At 35.8% G+C, this 18,855-nt stretch overlaps 1 protein-coding gene across 29 annotated transcripts in view; it reads right to left on the bottom strand.

Moving 5' to 3' along the window:
- The window catches only part of LOC120782428 (glutamate-gated chloride channel), an 80,559-nt gene that overhangs the window by 51,042 nt on the left and 10,662 nt on the right, over window positions 1–18,855 (bottom strand). For all 29 annotated transcript variants that reach the window (XM_040114681.1, XM_040114686.1, XM_040114688.1 and 26 more), the window contains one exon: window positions 904–1,049. In XM_040114681.1, coding sequence (XP_039970615.1) covers window positions 904–965 — 62 coding nt within the window. In that variant the 5' untranslated portion in view covers window positions 966–1,049. The remainder of the gene's footprint in view (window positions 1–903; window positions 1,050–18,855) is intronic.

Raw genomic sequence — 18,855 nt, 5'->3', positions numbered from 1 at the left:
CTCCAAACTGGATAAGGAAGCGAAGCAGATGGGTCTAGCAGTGAACGAGGGCAAGACGGAATATCTCCTGTCATCAAACAAACAGTCTTCGCACTCGCGACTTGGCAGTCATTATGTCGAAGTCATAGATAATTTCGTCTATCTTGGAACCAATATTAACCTCAACAACAATGTCAGTCTCGAAGTCCAACGTACAACAACTCTTGCCAACAGGTGCTACTTCGGACTGAGTAGGCGATTGAGGAGTAAAGTCCTCTCTCGACGAACAATGGCCAAACTCTGCAAGTCACTCCAATTCTGAGAGGCAGAACTGAAGTTTAAGGGAACGTCTACAAAAAACTGTCAATTTGGGAAATAATGTACATACATATATAATAATCTTTATTGTCTACTCTTTTACTCTCTGAATGAAAAGTATACTCTTATAAAAATCAAAGAAATCCACCTTCAAAACCGTGCTAATTTCAGCAAAAAAAAAATAAAAATAAATAAATAAAAGAAAAGCAAAATACTTTCAAATAAGAGCCCATCACTTTGCAGCACTCTCAGCCTTAGTCTGTTATTGAATTGCGAAATTATCTATAATAATCATCGAATGTCATTTCTGCTATTAATTAAGCAATTCAATAGCATAATTGCTTTTTTGTTTGTGCATGAGTGTGTGTAGTTGTTGTTATGTGCAAAAATATATGAAAAAGCTGTTAATATAATATTGACGCTGTCAAAAGTCAGTTTGTATTTTTCCTTTTTCATTTTGTATTTACATACACATACCAAATGAATACTCGTATGTGTAATATATGATAGTGAAAGCTTATACACACACTAGGCACGAACGCACACACACACACACATGTGATACAATATAATTACATACATCAATTCATTGACTACGGTACTTACAGCGATGCACTACATAAACTGGCAAAAAAGAATATCGCCCAAATGTAATGACCGGAGCCCATGGTTTGAACGATGAGGAAATGCTTTTGGATGTACTATTTAGCTATAGTATGTTTGTATTTGTAATTTACAGTTGCGTTAAGTGCCTGAAAAATGCAAGAAAATGGAAATTGGTTAATATAATATTATAGCAACATACACTATGGGCAAAAAATAGTAAGACTTTATTCGTAATTTTAAAATTCTTCATTTATTCTTCAAAATCTATGTCGTCCCGCTCAAAGTAATTCCTATTGGCTCTAATACACTTGTGCCAAGGTTTTTGCAATACTCGAAACAGTTATTAAAAGCAATTTGCGGAATAGCTTTTATGTTTCAAAACTATTATAAAACCTTAAAGTATTTCAAATTCTTTCGATGTTCAAAGCACTGCAAGTCGTTGCTTTTGTTGGCAGAAAAATACATATGTTTGTATGTATGTAAGTAAAAAGTTCAGGAGGCATAAGACATGAGTTTGAAAATGGGGCAGTGAAAACTATCTGTTCCATTCAAGATGAACCAATCAAGACCGGACATTAAAACCCAATTAAAGAAGAACAATATACATAGGTGTCTTTTACGTTGGGAAAAAAGCAGAAAAACCCAACGACATTTATTCGTTCAATCTCAGATGAATACTAAAATACATTTTATACATTTATAATGCCCATACCTCGGTTATTGCCATTAAGATGATGCCATATCACATCAATTCAGCAAATTCGTAACACAATCTAAACCTGATAACCACATTCCGTACACCACACAGCCTTAAACGAAGACTTAATTATGAAATTGGAAAACATTCGGCATAGTTCACGATTTCGACTTCAGTCCTAGTGTATATTGCATTTGCATACATATGTACATATAAACATACTATGTACCATTATACTTATATACCTTAGATATAGTTGAACGCAAACCAAGTGCCGAGCACCTACACAAAGGTTCTTAATAACTCATTTCATAAAGGTCGGAAATGGCAGAAAATTGGCATAGCCGTTTGCACCGAGCGGGCGAAAGAGCTGAAGGTCACACTTGATTAATAACTAAGTGTGCATGACCGCTCATATATGAGTTCACACATGTGTGTGTGTGGGGATGTGCATGCAATATTTCGTTAAAAGAACTATAGACTGTGATTTTTACGTTTCAAGGTCAAAGTACTAAAACAAAATTTACAACCGTTGATTTGACATTTTATAATTTCTTTTTTATATTTTTACTCTCCAAAGTGATTATTTTGAAAGGGGTGATCCAAGTAGAGTTACTTTTTTCAAAAGGATTTTTTTGACAGTGAATCGTGTCAAGCTGTCAAGTTATATTTCGCCTTATTGGCTTTTGAAAAGTTACAAGAAGATTCGACGTTTTCAAACCGAATTTTTTCAGAGATAACGACCATTTCTGATTCAATGGGTATGTAAACAAGCTAAATTGCCACATTTGGAACGAAGAGCAACATGAAGAGACTCAAGAGCTGCCATTTTATCCAAAAAAAGTAACAACGGTTTGGTATGGTTTGTGAGTCGGTGGAATTATCGGGCTATATTTCTTCAAAAATGATGCCGGTGAGAACTTAACCGTCAATGCCGACCGTTATCGTGCCATGGTAACAGACTACAGGCATTTGATGTCTGAAATTGAAGCTCGTGATTTTGACGACATTTGGTTTCAAGAAGACGTCGCCACTTCCCACAAATCGAATCAATCAATAGATTTATTGAGAGAGCATTTCGGTGAACAGATAATTTCACATTTTGGGCCGGTCGATTGGCCACAACGGTCGTGAGATGGAGTGATATCACACCGTTACACTTTTTCCTTTGAAGATAAGTGAAGTCTAAAGTCTATGCGGACAATCCCGCTTCGATTTATTCGCCAGTTACCAGTCAAAATGCTCAAATGGGTCACCGAAAATTGGCCTTAACGGATGGACCATCTCAGACGTAGCCGCGGCCAACATTTGAAAGAGATAATCTCCAAAAAATAAATGCCAAGGAATGTTCGTGCGAATGATAATAAATAATTCCCATTAAAACGGAATCTCCCATAATATTAATTAGAAGTGTTTTGAATTACGAGCGCTATTTGTATTGTTTACAGTAACTTAAAATGTTCATCTCGGCCAAAGATAGAATAAAAATTTTCGCGCGATTATTTTGTATAACTTCCTAAGTGGATTAACTCAGTTTGGTTGCTTTTAAATTACATAGAAATTAGATTCTTGCAATGGCAACGATAAGCACAACAGTGATTCGTGTTGCTGGAATGCAAGTTAATGCGAATATTATTGTCATAGAGTGTATTGCTTGCATTCCGAGTACACTGTATGCAATATCAGCTCAACAGTAAAGATGGACGTTAATAATCTATTTCTAAGTATTCGAGTACGATTGCAATTGCCACGGCGTCATATGCCCATAGTGTAAGTAAACTGCCGACAGTAGGTTTGTGTTGATTGCTCTTCCATGAATTGCGTTAATTTCAGCAATTAACAGGAACAAACACAGAAGTTTGAAGTGTTCGACGAATTCTATAAGTGAGTACTTAAGCAGGCCTTTCGTTAGAACAGAAGTAAAGGAAACTCTACGGAATTTTAAGATTTTGAAGTAAAGCAAGGCATTTTAAATTTTTGTTGTGCGTATATTTGTCTTATGCCACAAAGACCTGCTGAGAAGAAAAGTCTATATTTATATTTATTTCGCATGAAAATATAACGAAACCAATACAAAGCATTGCCGTATATATAGAAATAGCAGCAAAGCCTTTATTTACATTTAATTTATGCACCGCTGTGCATATAATTTTGTATATATTTATGTAGTATCAATGCTACGCGGGTTCTGCACGGTAGTCTATTTACAAATTCATTTACTTAAAACTTCGCTGTCTCAGTCAGAACAATTTGTTCGAATATTGCACCGTTGGCTTGGAAAATAATACCGGATTTTCCAATAGTGATGATATGATTTGGAGAATGGAGTCATCGCACGCAAGTGAGGAAAGTTCTCTGATCGCCATTCACTTGGGAGTGGCCAGAAACGATTCTTTTACACATGACTCAAGCAGCTCACGACTTCCGGTCTTTGACCAAGTATCCTCTAGGCAGCCAAAGAACATCCGCTTGAAAGCGAGTTAAAGAGAGAAGGCGAAACATCCCATCCACAGGGTTTGGGACCCGCCACGTAAAAAAACACCCCCAATGAAAGGAAGCAACAAGCCTCGGATGAGAGAACTCTTGCCAACAGGTGCTGCTTCGGACTGAGTAAGCAATTGAGAAGCAAAGTCATCTCTCGACGAACAAAAACCAAACTCTATAAGTCACTCATAATTCCCGTCCTGCTATATGGTGCAGAGGCCTGGAGAGAGAAAAGTTCTGCGAAAGATTGATGGTCCTTTGCATCGTGCAAAAAGCTGTATTGAAGCAGAAGGAAACTATTTTGAATATAATAAATTGATTTTGCCGAAAAAACCATTTCTTCTGTTTTTTTTTAAAGTCCTGTTTACTTTGGAACACACCTTGTATAAAAAAATCATCTTCTTCGATGAGGCCTACTTTCATCTGAGTGGTGAACAAACAAAACTGTCTATTCTGGTGCGATGAAAATCCTTAAACTATTTATGAACAACCATTACAATAAACTAAATTGACAGTTTGGTTTCGGGTTTTGAACTGGTAGAATCATCTTTCCGTACTTCTTTGGAAATGCAGCTGGTGAAATCGTTCCTGTCAATGTAGAGCAGTATGGATCGATGATAACCAATTTTTATGGCCGGAAGCCTGGAAGAACTTGATCTTGACAACATCTAGTTCCAACGGGGCTACGAAGCACGTGCAACAACTAAATTATTCCGAGACAAGTTTGGAGATTCGATTATTTAAAGAAATTGTGACATTGACTGGCCTCTAAGAAGTTGTGATATAGCAGCATTAGACTACTTTTTATGGGGTTATTTAAAGTCATTGGTCTTTAGCAATAAACTAGACTCTCTTCAAGCTTTAAAAGTTAATAATGAAAGTGCTATTCATGATATACGGCTTGATTATGTGGGAAAAGTGCTCGAAAATTGAGTTCATTAAATTCGGGCCTGCAAAAGAAGCCGTGGAGGCCATTTGAATGATGTTATATTCATTTGTAGCGGTTGTATTTCACATTAAGGTGTTACATGGGTTTACGGGTTTCAAAAAATAATTTTAGCTGTTTTATTAAATTTTAAGGCACTACTAGAATATTGTCCTAAATTTTCAAATTGATCTCAGTAATAGTTTCGGAGATACAGCCTTGAGAACTTGAGCGCTCGAGGCTAGCTAGGCTAAGTGCGCCGTCTTTAATCGCGTTTTCCTCGAAACTGTCTTTTTGAAGTCGGCGTGCAAGATTTTTCAAGAACTACTCAACCGATTCTTATGAAATTTCACACAGGTCTTTGAGATACAATCCTTAGAGACTTGGATGAAACATTTTTTTTAATTGCAACTATTTGAAAGAAAAAAAAAATGTCGCCAAATTTTCACTAAAATTTTCATTTTTTGGTAAAAATGTCTGCCAAAAATCCAATTTCAGTTTTTTCCTTCGTCCAAGTTCTAAGTTAAGGTTTTAACTAAAGCTCGTTAAAACTCGTATTTTTTCATTCTAGATTATACTATAAGGAGGTATCCTACCAACACGGGATCTTTCCGAGGGATCACCGGAAATGGCGTCGCAATGGCCGTTTTTCCAAAAATTTGAGAATTTTTTTGTTAATAGTATACTATATGTTTGTAACAATAAATAATGTTTAAAAATTATTTAATCATTAAAAATATTTAGAAAAAATGTGGTTTTTTCAACCGAGGAAATCCATCTAACCTCTTAATGAGTGCAATGCCCTACTTTTATGCTTTATATTTTGCATTTTACAAAGTTTGCTCACAGTTGCAAAATAGTATTATAGTTTTTCCTTTGCACATTCTATTATATTTTCTATTCAAAACCACTGTTTATTGCCGAACCCGTATACGGTTGACTGTTGCGAAGCCAAAATGTTGCAAATACGTGTGTTTCTATTTTTTTCGGTATAAATTTATAGTGCAGCCGTTGCCCGGACGGACTGTAAATGTTCATGTATGCATAAACAATGTGTAGATGTGTGTATATAAACAGGGACATGGCTGTATGCAAATTTCTGTGTTTATTTGCGTAAAGCTGTGTGCGTATATCAAGCTGTTTCGACACACTTTTCACAGTCAGCCTTTCAGAATAGCACTCGAGAGTACCTCGTTGCCAACCGTGTAGGTGGTAAGTCTGTAAAAACTGTAGCTAAGTATATGTATACGGCTGTAGAATGAAAATTAATGTGTTTGTGCGCATATTATTGAGGCCGGTGTTAACGAAGCCACTGTTAGCAGGCACTGTAGGAAAATCATTGAAATCATTTTTTCTGTGAAACGAATAGAAAACTTAACAAAAAATCTTACAGCCAGTGCTTAAAGCCTATCTACACCGGCTAATTTTTACAAAAAAAACTGAAAATTTCGCAACTTTTTTTCAAATAGTTGTCTAAGTCTTTAAGAACTGTATCTCAAAGACCTGTGTAAAATTTCATGAAGATCGGTTGAGCAGTTTGAGAATCTCGCCAACCGACTTCAAAAACACCGTTTCGAGAAAAACACGTTTAAAGACGGCGCACTTAGCCTAGCTAGCCTCGAGTGCACAAGTTCTCAAGGCTGTATCTCCGAAACTATTACTCAGATCAACTTGAAAATTTTGGACAATATTTTAGAGGTTTTGTAAAATTTAATAAGAAATCCGTCAACTCTTTTAACCCCTTAACCAATTATCTAATACATCGCTACAATCCCCCGAACTTCGGAGCGTGCGCGCACCGACTGGATTCGGTACAGGTCGTTCCTAGCCGTAGGTCGTCCACCATGAATTTGTCCCTCCTGGTCAAACCGTAAACTCCAAGTTTTACGTAAAAGTTCTCAAGGGACTCAAACGAAGGTTCAATTGGGTCCGACAAGACATCGCAGCCGATTGAAAGTTGCACCACAACAACGCCCCGGCTTACACCTCCTTTCAAGTGAACAGCTACCTAACCAAAGTCGGCATCCCAACGCTTTCCCAACGGCCCTGGACTGTTTTTTGTTTCCTTGCCTGAAAAGGTCGATGAAAGGTAAGCATTTTCAAACGACAGATGGGATCCCAGCAGCATGCACCTCGAATCTCAAGGCAACTTCGAAGAATGCCTTCCGGGACGCCTTCAATGCTTGGAAATCGCTACATCGACGCAAATTTTGAAAGTTTGTAAAGAATAGTAACGATTGGTTCAATACATTTTTTAAGTCGACTCAGTCCTATTACTTTCCGCACAAACCCTGTATAGTTGTCATACAAGCTGAACAACCGAACTCAAGTCCTCGTATGGAAAACTTTTTTATTTGACAATGTATGTGCCCTGACGAAATTCGGTGCAGCTTATTTTGCTAGAAAATACTACTATCTCCGAACATATTGTTCAGATCGGTTAACTATAGCATACAGCTTGCCATACAGACTGTTGGATGAAGTTAACATTCTTTATGGTTCAAGGCAATTTAACAACTCGCACGCAGGCAATTTTTCCTGCTGGGCGGCCATTTTGTACTAACACATGTAACATTTTTGAAAATGCAGGCCATTCGTGCTTTTTGTTTGCACAGTATAACGGTATGCGGTACTCCATAGTGGTTGGGTGGGCGCCCCGATGCTAAAACTATATTAGTTTTTGTTGTAGGCTGTAAGCTGTTGCCAAGTTGTTATGTTGATTGGATTTTTTCTCTTCTTTCTAAAAGCGACCGCTTATCTCACCGACATTTGTTCACAGACGTGGCTTACATATACTCGCAGAAGTGTGTGCGAAGCTTTTGTGAAAATGCGTTACTCTAGCCACAACAGTCACTTTCGCCTTTTGCATTTGCATTTGTTTTTGTATTTGCGTATTTGCGTATTTGTGTGTGTGTGTGTGTGTGTATTTGTGGTTTTGTAGATTAGGATAGGTAGACGAAATAAAGTCAAGTGTTATGTGTGCTACAAAACTGATTTCTCTGGTTGCGTTTGCTGGTGGCAACAGTGCCAAGACAGTAACTAAGTGGCTCTTAAAGGTACTATAAAGTATTTTACTCGCAGAAATCAGCTTACACCGCTTAACTAACTGCATCAAAGAGAGTGGAAGGCGTATATAAGATAATATTAAAAATTTTTTTTAGAAAAAAATTCGTGGGATTTGTTTTATCCGAACCATTTTGCGAGCTTTGAGATTATCGATCGTCGTATGGCTTGGTTTCCAACCTATTCAGAACCTATACGAGGTTCCCAATGCTGAACGACCTAAGGACCTTTTAGTTTAATATCATTTATCAACGCTTTTTGCAATTTAAAATTTTCGTAAGCTTTTATAACTTTCTCTCTCTCTCTCTTATACTGGTAAAAATATCAGCCATCTTGTTAGCTTCTGAGTTCTTAATGATGATTTTCATTTGATTTCTCAAATTTTTCAAATTCTATGGCATAGCATGTCAACACAAAACCAGATCTTGCATATTCTTAGTCATACAGTTTTACTGACATTTAAAATAAACCTTCTATTTAAGTGTCGAAATTGTTGAGCATTTCTCGGTGAAACCGGACGTGCCAGGTTAAGTAATATTTGAGCAAACATGCACTATTATAAAGCCCGCAAGGAAATGTGTCGAAAATGAGGCGAAACACATGCCCAAGCGCCACCTCCCATTTCCGAGGCTTTTGAGTTGCTGTTATGTACTTCACGAGATTTAACTAACATTGAAGGTAATTAAGAAGTCAGTTAGTCGTTTATGTGCGTTAAGCTTAGTTCGTTGGTTTTCGGTGAGGGTGAGGAGCGAGAGTGCCCGGTCGCGGCGCGGCTGTCGTTGAGGACAACGCGAAGGTTGCGTACATGTTGGCATTTCGTTTACTGTTGCAGTCACATACACACACATGCGTGTGACATTTCTATAAAGGTAGCGGCAGTGACGCACATTTATACATACATACATTTGTGAGCTTAGAAAGGCTGTTTGTGCTATAACATTCATATACCCCTGTGTTAACCAATTCTTCCAAAAGTTCTGCTCATACTTCTTGTGTTTATGCGCACTTCATTTGCTGTTTACCACTTCTCTGTGTTTCGCTTTTAGTTTCGACGTTAAGAAATTACCCAAAGTCTCAGGAAGTGTCGCAAGCAGTGGAATTTCGGTTACCTTTCCGTATCGTTGGCATTCCTTTTAAGTCAAAGCGGCTTGATAATTGAAAGTGCTGTGATTTCGTGTGTAATTTTGGTGTTGACTTAATGGGAGCATAAAACAATAGTTACAGGCCATTAACGGTTAGTTTGTTCAGGCCTTTATTGGTTGCGGTTTTGGCAGAGTTGCTTACTGTTATTCAGCTCAATAACTTAGAGACCTAATACGCAGTTAAGCCACTATTTAAGTCACTCATAAAAAGTAATTAAATTAAACATAAGATCAGCATTGAGTACCTCGTAGAGGCCGTAAAGTTCTTAAATCGAAATACGGGGAATGCAAGGTTTAAAATCAAATAAAACTATTTTAGGAGGTGAACTAAGTAATATCAACTAAGTTCTATGTTTTAAAGTTTGAGTTTTAAGTTTAAAGTTTTAAGTATTAAGTTTTAAGTGTATATTTAAAATTTTAGGTATTATGTATTAAGTATAATATTAAGTTGTAAGTATTAAGTATTATGTTTTAAGTAGTATGTTTGAAGTTTTATGTTTTAAATTTTAAGGTTTAAATTTTAAGTTTTAAGTTTTAAGTTCTAAGTTTTAAGTTTTAAGATTTAAGTTTTAAGTTTAAGTTTAAGTTTTAAGTTTAAGTTAAGTTTTAAGTTTTAATTTTAAGATTTAAGTTGTAAGTTTTAAGTTTTACGTTTTAAGTTTTAAGATTTAAGTTTTAAGTTTAAGTTTAAGTTTTAAGTGTTAAGTTTTAAGTTTCAAGTTTTAAGTATAAGTTTTAAGTTTAAGTTTTAAGTTTAAGTTTTAAGTTTACGTTTTAAGTTTAAGTTTTAAGTTTACGTTTTAAGTTTAAGTTTTAAGTTTAAGTATTAAGTTTAGGTTTAAGTTTAACTTTTAAGTGTTAAGTTTTAAGTTTTAATTTTAAGATTTAAGTTGTAAGTTTTAAGTTTTAAGTTTAATTTATAAGTTTTAAGCTTAAGTTCTAAGTTTTAAGTTTAAATTCTAAGTTGTAAGTTTTAAGTTGTAAGTTTTAAGTTTTAGGTTTTAAGTTTTAAGTTTAAGTTTTAAAGTTAAGATATAAGTTTAAGTTAAGAGTTTTAAATTTAAAATTTTAAGTTTAAGTTGTAGAGTTAAGTTTTAAGTTTAAGTTTTAAAGTTATGTTTTAAGTTTAAGTAAAAAGTTTTAAATTTCAAATTTTAAGTTTTAAGTTTAAGTTTTACAATTTAAGTTTTATGTTCTAAGTGTTAAGTTTTAAGTTTAAGTTTTAAGATTAAAATTTTAAGTCTTAAGTTCCAAGTCTTAACTTTTAAAATTTTGAGATTTAGTAAGTTTTAAGTATTAAGTTTTAAATCATAACTTATAAGTTTTAAGTCTTAAGTTTCAAGTATTATGTTTTAAGTTCCATGTTTTAAGTTTTAAATTTTATATTTTAAGTTTTAAGTATTTTGTTTTAAGTTTAAGTTTTAAGTTTAAGATTTAAATTCTAATCTTCTAAGTTTAAGTTTTAAGCTTCAAATTTTAAGTTTTAAATAATAAGTCATGAGCTATAAGTTTTAGGTTCTAAGTTTTAAGTCTTAAGCTCCAAGTTTTAAGGCATAAGTTTTGAGGTATAAGTTTTCAGTGTTGAGTATTAATACTATCTTATGCCAAATAAAATAAAATTATGAATTTGCAAAACTTAACTACAATTTAAATATATATTTTAAGCAATTTTGCAATTAAAATAACAGCAACAAAAGTGGCATATGTCAATAACCCTCAATTTTACATAGCGTGTTGGCTAAAACGAGGCTATAAACACGTAAACATGTCAGTCAGTCTTACAATCGGGCCAATACAAAAACATTACATTGCTCATATTTACTGTATCGTTACATGCACATACATATACACATGTAATACAAAGCGAATGATAATACATAATCACATATAAAGCTTCGTGTCTGCCCTTACATACCACTTACACACATACTACAGCAAATCGTATTTGAAAACCAGTGGGCGACAGCTGCTGGAAGCAGTTTTCTACCGATTTTGAGCCAGGTGTAGCAGAATCGCAGAACACATTCTCACATAAGGCTTTCTATTATATGTATGCAAATAAATGGTCGCATAGCATGACAAGTGAAATCAGGTTAAAAGCTTTATGAAAAATGATATAAACACGAGAGAAACAGCAGCGACCTGTCAACCACGCCACAAATGCCTGATTTGAGGGCATTACTATGCTAAAGGGTTAATTACGAAATTTGAAATTTCAGTTGCATTTAATAATACCAAAACATGGGTGTCTATCTCTCGTGCCAACGACAGACTAGAATGCGCACTGCATTGAAATTATTTTGTGGCGCAGTTAAATGTTTCGAAATTAAATGTAATTCCACATAAAAGTATTATTAGCCACTAATGCGTTGAATCTGATGACAAATGGATTGTAAAAATTCATGCAAATGCGAGAGTTGCATGTAAAATGCTGAGAAGTGAGAACAACACACGATACGCATGCAAATTTCACATAGCGCACCAGCACAAGCAAAACAGCTGACCGGCGAGAAAAATGAGAAAAGTGGACTGGTGGCAAAATTGTTGATTTTCGGTTGTGGTAAAACTTCTTAAAAAATCTGTTAACCTAACTAACCGATTAGTTAGACAGCTTGGCAGTCTCGTGTAAGCTCTGTATGTGTGTAAAGAAAATATATGTAATGGGTATAGCAGCAAATACTAACTATCTATAATATCTAGGAAAGAGTATTTTGATAAGAAAATCAACAGAAAAAGTAAAGTGTTTCCTACAAGCATAAATTTGTTTCTGGTCTCTAAATGCATACCAGCAATTTTTTATTCATCTAAAATTCATATTTTCATGTAAATATTTTATGTGCATGCAGCCTGCGCACGCCAATTATTCTTAATGTAAATTGGAAATTTGCATGCAATTTTGGCTGCCATCCCTTTGAAGTGTACTTGGTGTTTACCTTAACTTATATCTGAACATGCTATAAATAAAGGATTTTATGAAAAATGGAAAAAATATATCGTCACCTAAAATGCAAAATAGCGTAACATCACTTTTCCTTAGTTTATTGGCGAAGGAAAAACGATTAAATAGAAACCACTTATATTGAAACAAAATTTGAGTTTAGGTTATAAAATGGTTATATATTGGTTATCATGCACTCATATTGAAACAAAATTTGAGTTTTGGTTATAAAATGGTTATATATTGGTTATCATACATTCATACTAAATCAAAATTTGAGTTTTGGTTATAAAACGGTTATATATTGGTTATCATGCACTCATATTGAAACAACATTTAAGTTTTGGTTATAAAATCGTTATATTAATGTGCGGCATGATTTCATTTATTACATTTTTTTTATATATTTTCTTTCTGCTTCGTGCTCAAGCCTCAGCGTTTGTGTAAAAAGTGTCAAGTTTGCAATATACTCATACCTAAATAACGTATCTATATACAAGCTGCTTCTTCGCGGCATGCAACAAGTGTCGCATCATATTATGCACTAATCATGGCGGCGATAGGGCAACAGCAAAAGCTTCACACTTGAAGAAACATGTCTTTGCCATGCATTTCTTGCTAAGCACATTGCTACGCTGCTTGTAGTTGAGAAATTGTGCGCCTGTATATACTATATATGTATATACACCAGCAACTGCATCAGCGCCAACCCTACCTGCGAAAATCGCCCACCATCAGCCGAGACTTTTGCCGTCTTTGGTTGCGGTGACGACGCTTCGAGTGCCATTTGCCAGCGCTATTCAGTAGATTGTGTAAATTGTGCAACCTAGGCAGCTTTATTGGCTATATGCTGTGGCGACAACAACACCAACAGCAGCGCGAACAAACAAAGATAGCATTGGAGCTGCATATATGTATGAATGTATGTGAGTGCCTATGTGTGTATATCGTTCGATCGTTGGCCTGCTGCTTGGGTATATCAAATTAAAAGCACTTGAGGAAATTCCCACTCGATAATCATATTATGTTTATAAAGATATTTGGCAAATATTTTATGAAAATATGCCAACTTACATATGTATACATAAAGTTTACATATTCATGCAAGTGTTTCAATGGCATGTGCAAATACTTGTCATATTCATACATATTCACTGCCATAGGCAGTGGCAGTGGGCGAAGAGCAGTCTAAATTTAGATTTAACACTCAGCTAATTATATATTACCTGAGCGTGAGTGGCACAAAATAAATATTTGTTTGAAGAAGCTTAGATGTGAAGAGCGCATAAATTGGACTCGCAAGTGAGGAACTCTAAATGAGGAGATAAATGGACCCCTTCACAAATGCAAATGATGCTTTACTAAAACTTTTATGGGTCAGTTTGTATTGAAACTATATGCTATAATGACTCAATCTGAACAATTTTTTCGAATATTGTGCCGTCCCTTTAGAAAATCACCGATGCCGAATTTGGTGCAAATATCTCGGTAAATCACAAAGTTTCCCATACAAGCACTTTATTCCAATCGTTCAGCTAAATGCTAAAGTGATACCTTCTGAAAAAAGTTTTCGGAATTTGCACCATTGTCTTAGACAATGATTCATGCCAAATTGCTAAAAGATATCTTGTCAAAAAAAAGTTGTCCATACAACCACTTTGTTCGGTTGGTTCAGTTTGTATGACAGCTATATGTAATAGTGGTCCGATATCGATGATTTAAACAAATAAGCAGGTTCTTGGAGAGAAAAGATTAAGTTAGATTATATAAGAAGTAGATCCTAACAGGGATCTCATTTGGACAACTTAGAACGCTGGTACGTAGTGGCACCTTAAACTTCTATATAATAGATCGCATGACGCTTACACATTCGACAAAGCGCTTTGAGTCAGTTTCTGCTATAACTTCTGTTTCGTCGCTGTTTCAGCCTCCGTATTGCAAAGACTCTACAATGGATTGCGGCAAGATGAACTTTACTATGTGCAAGTAGTTCCGTAGATCTCTTGCGTTCTACTCTAAGTCAAAAGGATCTCGCAGTCGCTCAGAAACTAATCGTTACCGCTTGGTTATCGCACATGAGGTCCACTGGTCCAGTGCTAGAACGCAAGACCCCAAAGTAGATTTAACTCGGTTCCATGTCGATGTGAACTGGACTAGGGACCCTCTCTTTCTATCGAATCGGTTTTGCAGTTGTCGTTGACTCCGGTATGATCCGACACACAAACAACTCCGATAATTAAGAGACTGCGCTTCCAACGCCACCGTGATAGTAGCGACTTGATAAACACTGCAGTGGTCTGATAGCATAAAGGAACACCCTACAGAAAACTCCGTCTCCCATCTGTGAAAAAGCTCACTACGTCTCTTCTTCAGCAACTTCTCTCCATACATACATATATCTCTCGTTGATATGTGCGCATAGAGAAAATCCGCCATGAGTAGCGATCTGAGATCCAGTTTTTCTTAAATGCAGTTTAAGAAGTAGAGAATTTCGATGTGTCCTTGTTCGAACCCCTTCATATGCTCACCTTCTCTGGATTTAGAATATTTAAGGCTACATTGAGTGTTATTGTTGGTGTAGTCCGCAGTGCACTGGAGATGGCAAGAGAGCCACTCTTCGGATATGGTTTCGTGAGAACCAACTTAGGTGGCTATACCTTTTTCCCATAGCGCCCCAGTAATATATCTTATAATATATACATAACCAATGAATTTCTTACTCTCTGCTCAACATAAGTCCAAGGTATTTCATCTTATTAGCAGGTTGAAGACGTGAACCTGCAGAAGAGCGAAGAGGAAGGCTTGGTATCTGATACTTCTTAATCAATAAAGCCATTTCAGTATTAGTTGGGTTGGCGGGTAAACCAATTCGCCCAGTTATATACCACGTTGAGGTTTCACCTTCGGTTCGCTCCTAGACGGCATTTAGAATTTTTTCTTAAGCCTTAAGATCAATGTTGTCAACGTAGACTGTAATAAATCACGCTCTTCTCTTTGCACTCTCGTCTTTGTTGTAATATGTTTCCAATTAAAGACGATGGTATTTAATTTATTTTTAATATATCTTTCAACAGAACTGACTTATAGTAAGTCACACCCTTAAACACATACTACCTTATACATATTAATAAATTCCTGCTAATGCGCGGCAAAAAAAAAATAAATAAAAATCCAGCTATTCATTTACAGTTATCGACAAATGTGAATATATGAAACTCATGCCTCAAAATGATGTTATCTCGCACGCTTGCTACACTTCAACAAATACATACATACTGGTACAAAAACAATAATACAGAAACGAAATTGAGAATGAAAATAATAGAATACCAAGAAGCTGCAGCAAATGCGAGGAGACTGAGCGGGCGGCAAAGAGATGAAGAAAATAATTCTTGAGATTTTTTGTGTGCATTTTCTGCAATTTTCTTAATTAAAAAATCGTTTCGATTTCCTTGTAGATGCAATGGCAAATGCAGACAACAACAGCAACAACACGCCAGTTCATCTCTAAGGCGAAATTGATAAGGAATTCGATGAGAAGCGCAGAAGGTTGCGCGGGGTGAATTCACTTGAAGACTTGTTGTTGGATTTTTACTGAGAAGCAGCTGAGCAAAGTTCATTTCTTGCAGTGGGTACTTGTAGCAAGAAGGCCAATAAGATGTTCTCAATGCACGAGCAGATTAATGGACTACGGTATGTGCAAGCTTATGAAAATGCCATGATAGTTTGCATGATAGTTGGCGACAAATCAGGGAAGTAATTGAAATCGCAAGAAATTTAGAAAATTTATTTTTATGTATTTCCGCGAAGGTAACTATAAATCAAATTAATGGGAAGAGCGTTACTATTGAAGATATTGGTGCGCGAGGTGTGAGTAACCATAATTTTTTTTAAGGTTCAGAAAGTCTAAAATTGAAAAAAAAAAATATTTTTTTTTGGCTTAAAGTACACTGTAGTATCGCAGGCTTTGGCTCAGCACTTAGAATTTAAAAGCCGATTTTCTTGCTCCCAACTGAAAATCGACAAAATTAGGCCTCATATTAGCTCATCATGCTTTAGACTGGTTTAAGCCCTTAAAGGCGTACCAACACATGCTTTAGATGCTTTAGACTGGTTTAAGCCTTAAAGGTGTAACCATCACACCATATAAAATTATCGCTCTTGGTAGTGGGTGTGAGCTAGAAATAAAGACAAACATTATGATTGTAACGTCCTTTCGAAGGCCACAAATTAATATTCTATTTATAGTTCACTTTCGACCTAATGGCGCTCATATGTCCATACACACTGATTTTGCATCCATATATGCAACGGATATTGCATTTTGCGCCCACGAAATTGACATTTTCACATTAACCACAGGACCAATGCAACAGCAGGTGATTGCGAATATGCGACGTATTTCACTCTCATTGCTAGCGTCATCATTGTACATATATTCGAATACAGTGTGCGAATTATGGATAGTCTTGCTGCAGCTTGAGAATATACTGGCTTTCTCGTCTAAATATAAAATCATTTAACACACTCGGATATCTCAACATATTTTGTGAATTCATCGTTGTTTAAAATACCATAATTTCTAGGATTGTATAATCTTTCATTTACCACATTTCCTATCCACACCAAAATCACCATTTAATCTACAGAGCTGGTTTCCCCAGACTAACGGAATCAATGATCCATGAATTCGTCCAAAAAAGAATGCTTTTTTGTCAACAAAATTATTCATCCCGCTCATGTGCCCTTTCTTAAACTGAAGTCTGGCTACTTTTGGGGGTAGGTTGCCTTTCATATTCCGGGTTTTTGCAACCCTAGTGTTACAATCTGGCAATTCACAACTTTAACGTAAAGCTTAACATTTTCGATATTATACATGCTCAAAATGTTTTGACATACGAGCACTTTTGTGTTGCTTACAGTAACTTAAAATATTCATCTCAGCCCAAAAATGGAATTTTACAACTTTCGAAGTGGATTAACTTAGTACCAGGGCATCGAAGAACTCAATTGAATTTTTGATGATGAAGCTCCAAGAAGTAAGTTCTAGTGTTTATCAATGGTATGGTGAATTAGTTGTTGTTCTGGAAACTATTGCTGCTGTGCGCAAACTGATATTATCAGAACATTTAGTAACCTATCGTGACATTGAGACTAGAGAAACTATAGGCATTAATGGGGCCAGCATACGTTTATTAGTGCATGAACATTTGATTGTTGCGGATCACTCTTCACCACGACTCTCTCTCTCACTCTCTCATACATCGACTCAACCAATTGCATTTTTGAGCACTCAAACATCGATTTGAAGAGTCATTCAAGTTAAGAATTTAATGTTTGATACGTAGAGTAGCAAAAATTATTCAATAATTGATTGAGTATATAAATCTTAGTGGAATAAAAAAAGGTCCATGGAGCTACTAGCCCTTCAAAAGGTTTACATTGACAGAATGATAGGACACTCAGTTAGTGAGGCTTGCCTTTTGGAGGACGCCATTGTCCAAGTTAGTCAGACGAAGATGAGGTGTTAACATCTAGATACATTTTCCTACACTGTCCAGCTTTCGTCAAACCAAGGTTGAATATCTCGGTTGCCATAATTTCCTCATACTTCGCAAATTAGCTGGAGTAGACATTAGCCAGCTCAATAAATTTATGGCTGAATTAAGGCGCTTTGTAGATTTGCGACGGTCTTTTGATCCATACTTAGAGTTCTGGGCATCACAATGGACCTGCGCCTCTTGCAGATCAAGTGGGATTATTTGAGGTCTCACGAATATCAGCCTATTACCTAACCTAATGAAAAATATTTTTAAAGCAGTAGAGCGATTTTCGATGATAAATATTTATTCCCAAGTATAAAAGGGAACACTCGTGTTCGTTTCCACCTTGTTTCTAAAGATATATGTGCATATGTACATATATAGTATGTACAACTTATGAAAGTTCCTGAATTGCCTTTTTGAACTTCTAATCAATTTGTGTGCGACAGAGCTGAATTTTGTGAATTATTCTATTTTGTCTGTACACTTGTTGTCAACAATTGGCACATATGTACATATGTATATGAATACATAATTTTTATGAGATTTTATTTTTATAATGTACAGACTATATAGTCGCAGCCTAGTCAAAGAAATATTGCTTGGCCGGCACTATATTGCATATGATACACTCTTTCTCTATTTCCCTCTCTCTCACGCTCTATTTCTATCCCTCTCTTTTTTTCTCTCTCTCTCTACCCCTCGCTCGCCAATTTTACATTACTCTGCATTCATGACAATGTATACAAACAAGACGTACGATGCGCTATCGTCCATCGACGCTGCCACTTCTGCTTCGCCGGGCAAAGTTATTGCGAGCATAAAATGTTCTTTGCCACTTTTTAATTAAATTTAAATGCACATTATGCTCTGTATGCTTTTCAACGCAGCGCATAAGCGACAAAAATTTATAGAGACATACATACATATGTAAGTATCTGATCGTCTCTCCGCCCAACTGTATGCATGCGAACTAGTTCCGTAGTTTTTGTGACAGCGATCTAAAATTTAGCAGCCGTCCTTTACTCGCTAAGGAACTGCTCATTTGTCGGAATGGTCGATATCGGATCACTATAGCGAATAGCTGTCATACATACTGACTGATACGAATCAAGTGCTTGTATGGAAAACTTTTTCATTTGACCATATTTCTTAACGAA

This window comes from Bactrocera tryoni, chromosome 1 (genome assembly GCF_016617805.1).
Source record: "Bactrocera tryoni isolate S06 chromosome 1, CSIRO_BtryS06_freeze2, whole genome shotgun sequence".
NCBI lineage: Eukaryota > Metazoa > Arthropoda > Insecta > Diptera > Tephritidae > Bactrocera > Bactrocera tryoni.
The sequence above is the reverse complement of the archived record's forward strand: the minus strand, read 5'-3'. Positions and strand labels throughout refer to the sequence as shown.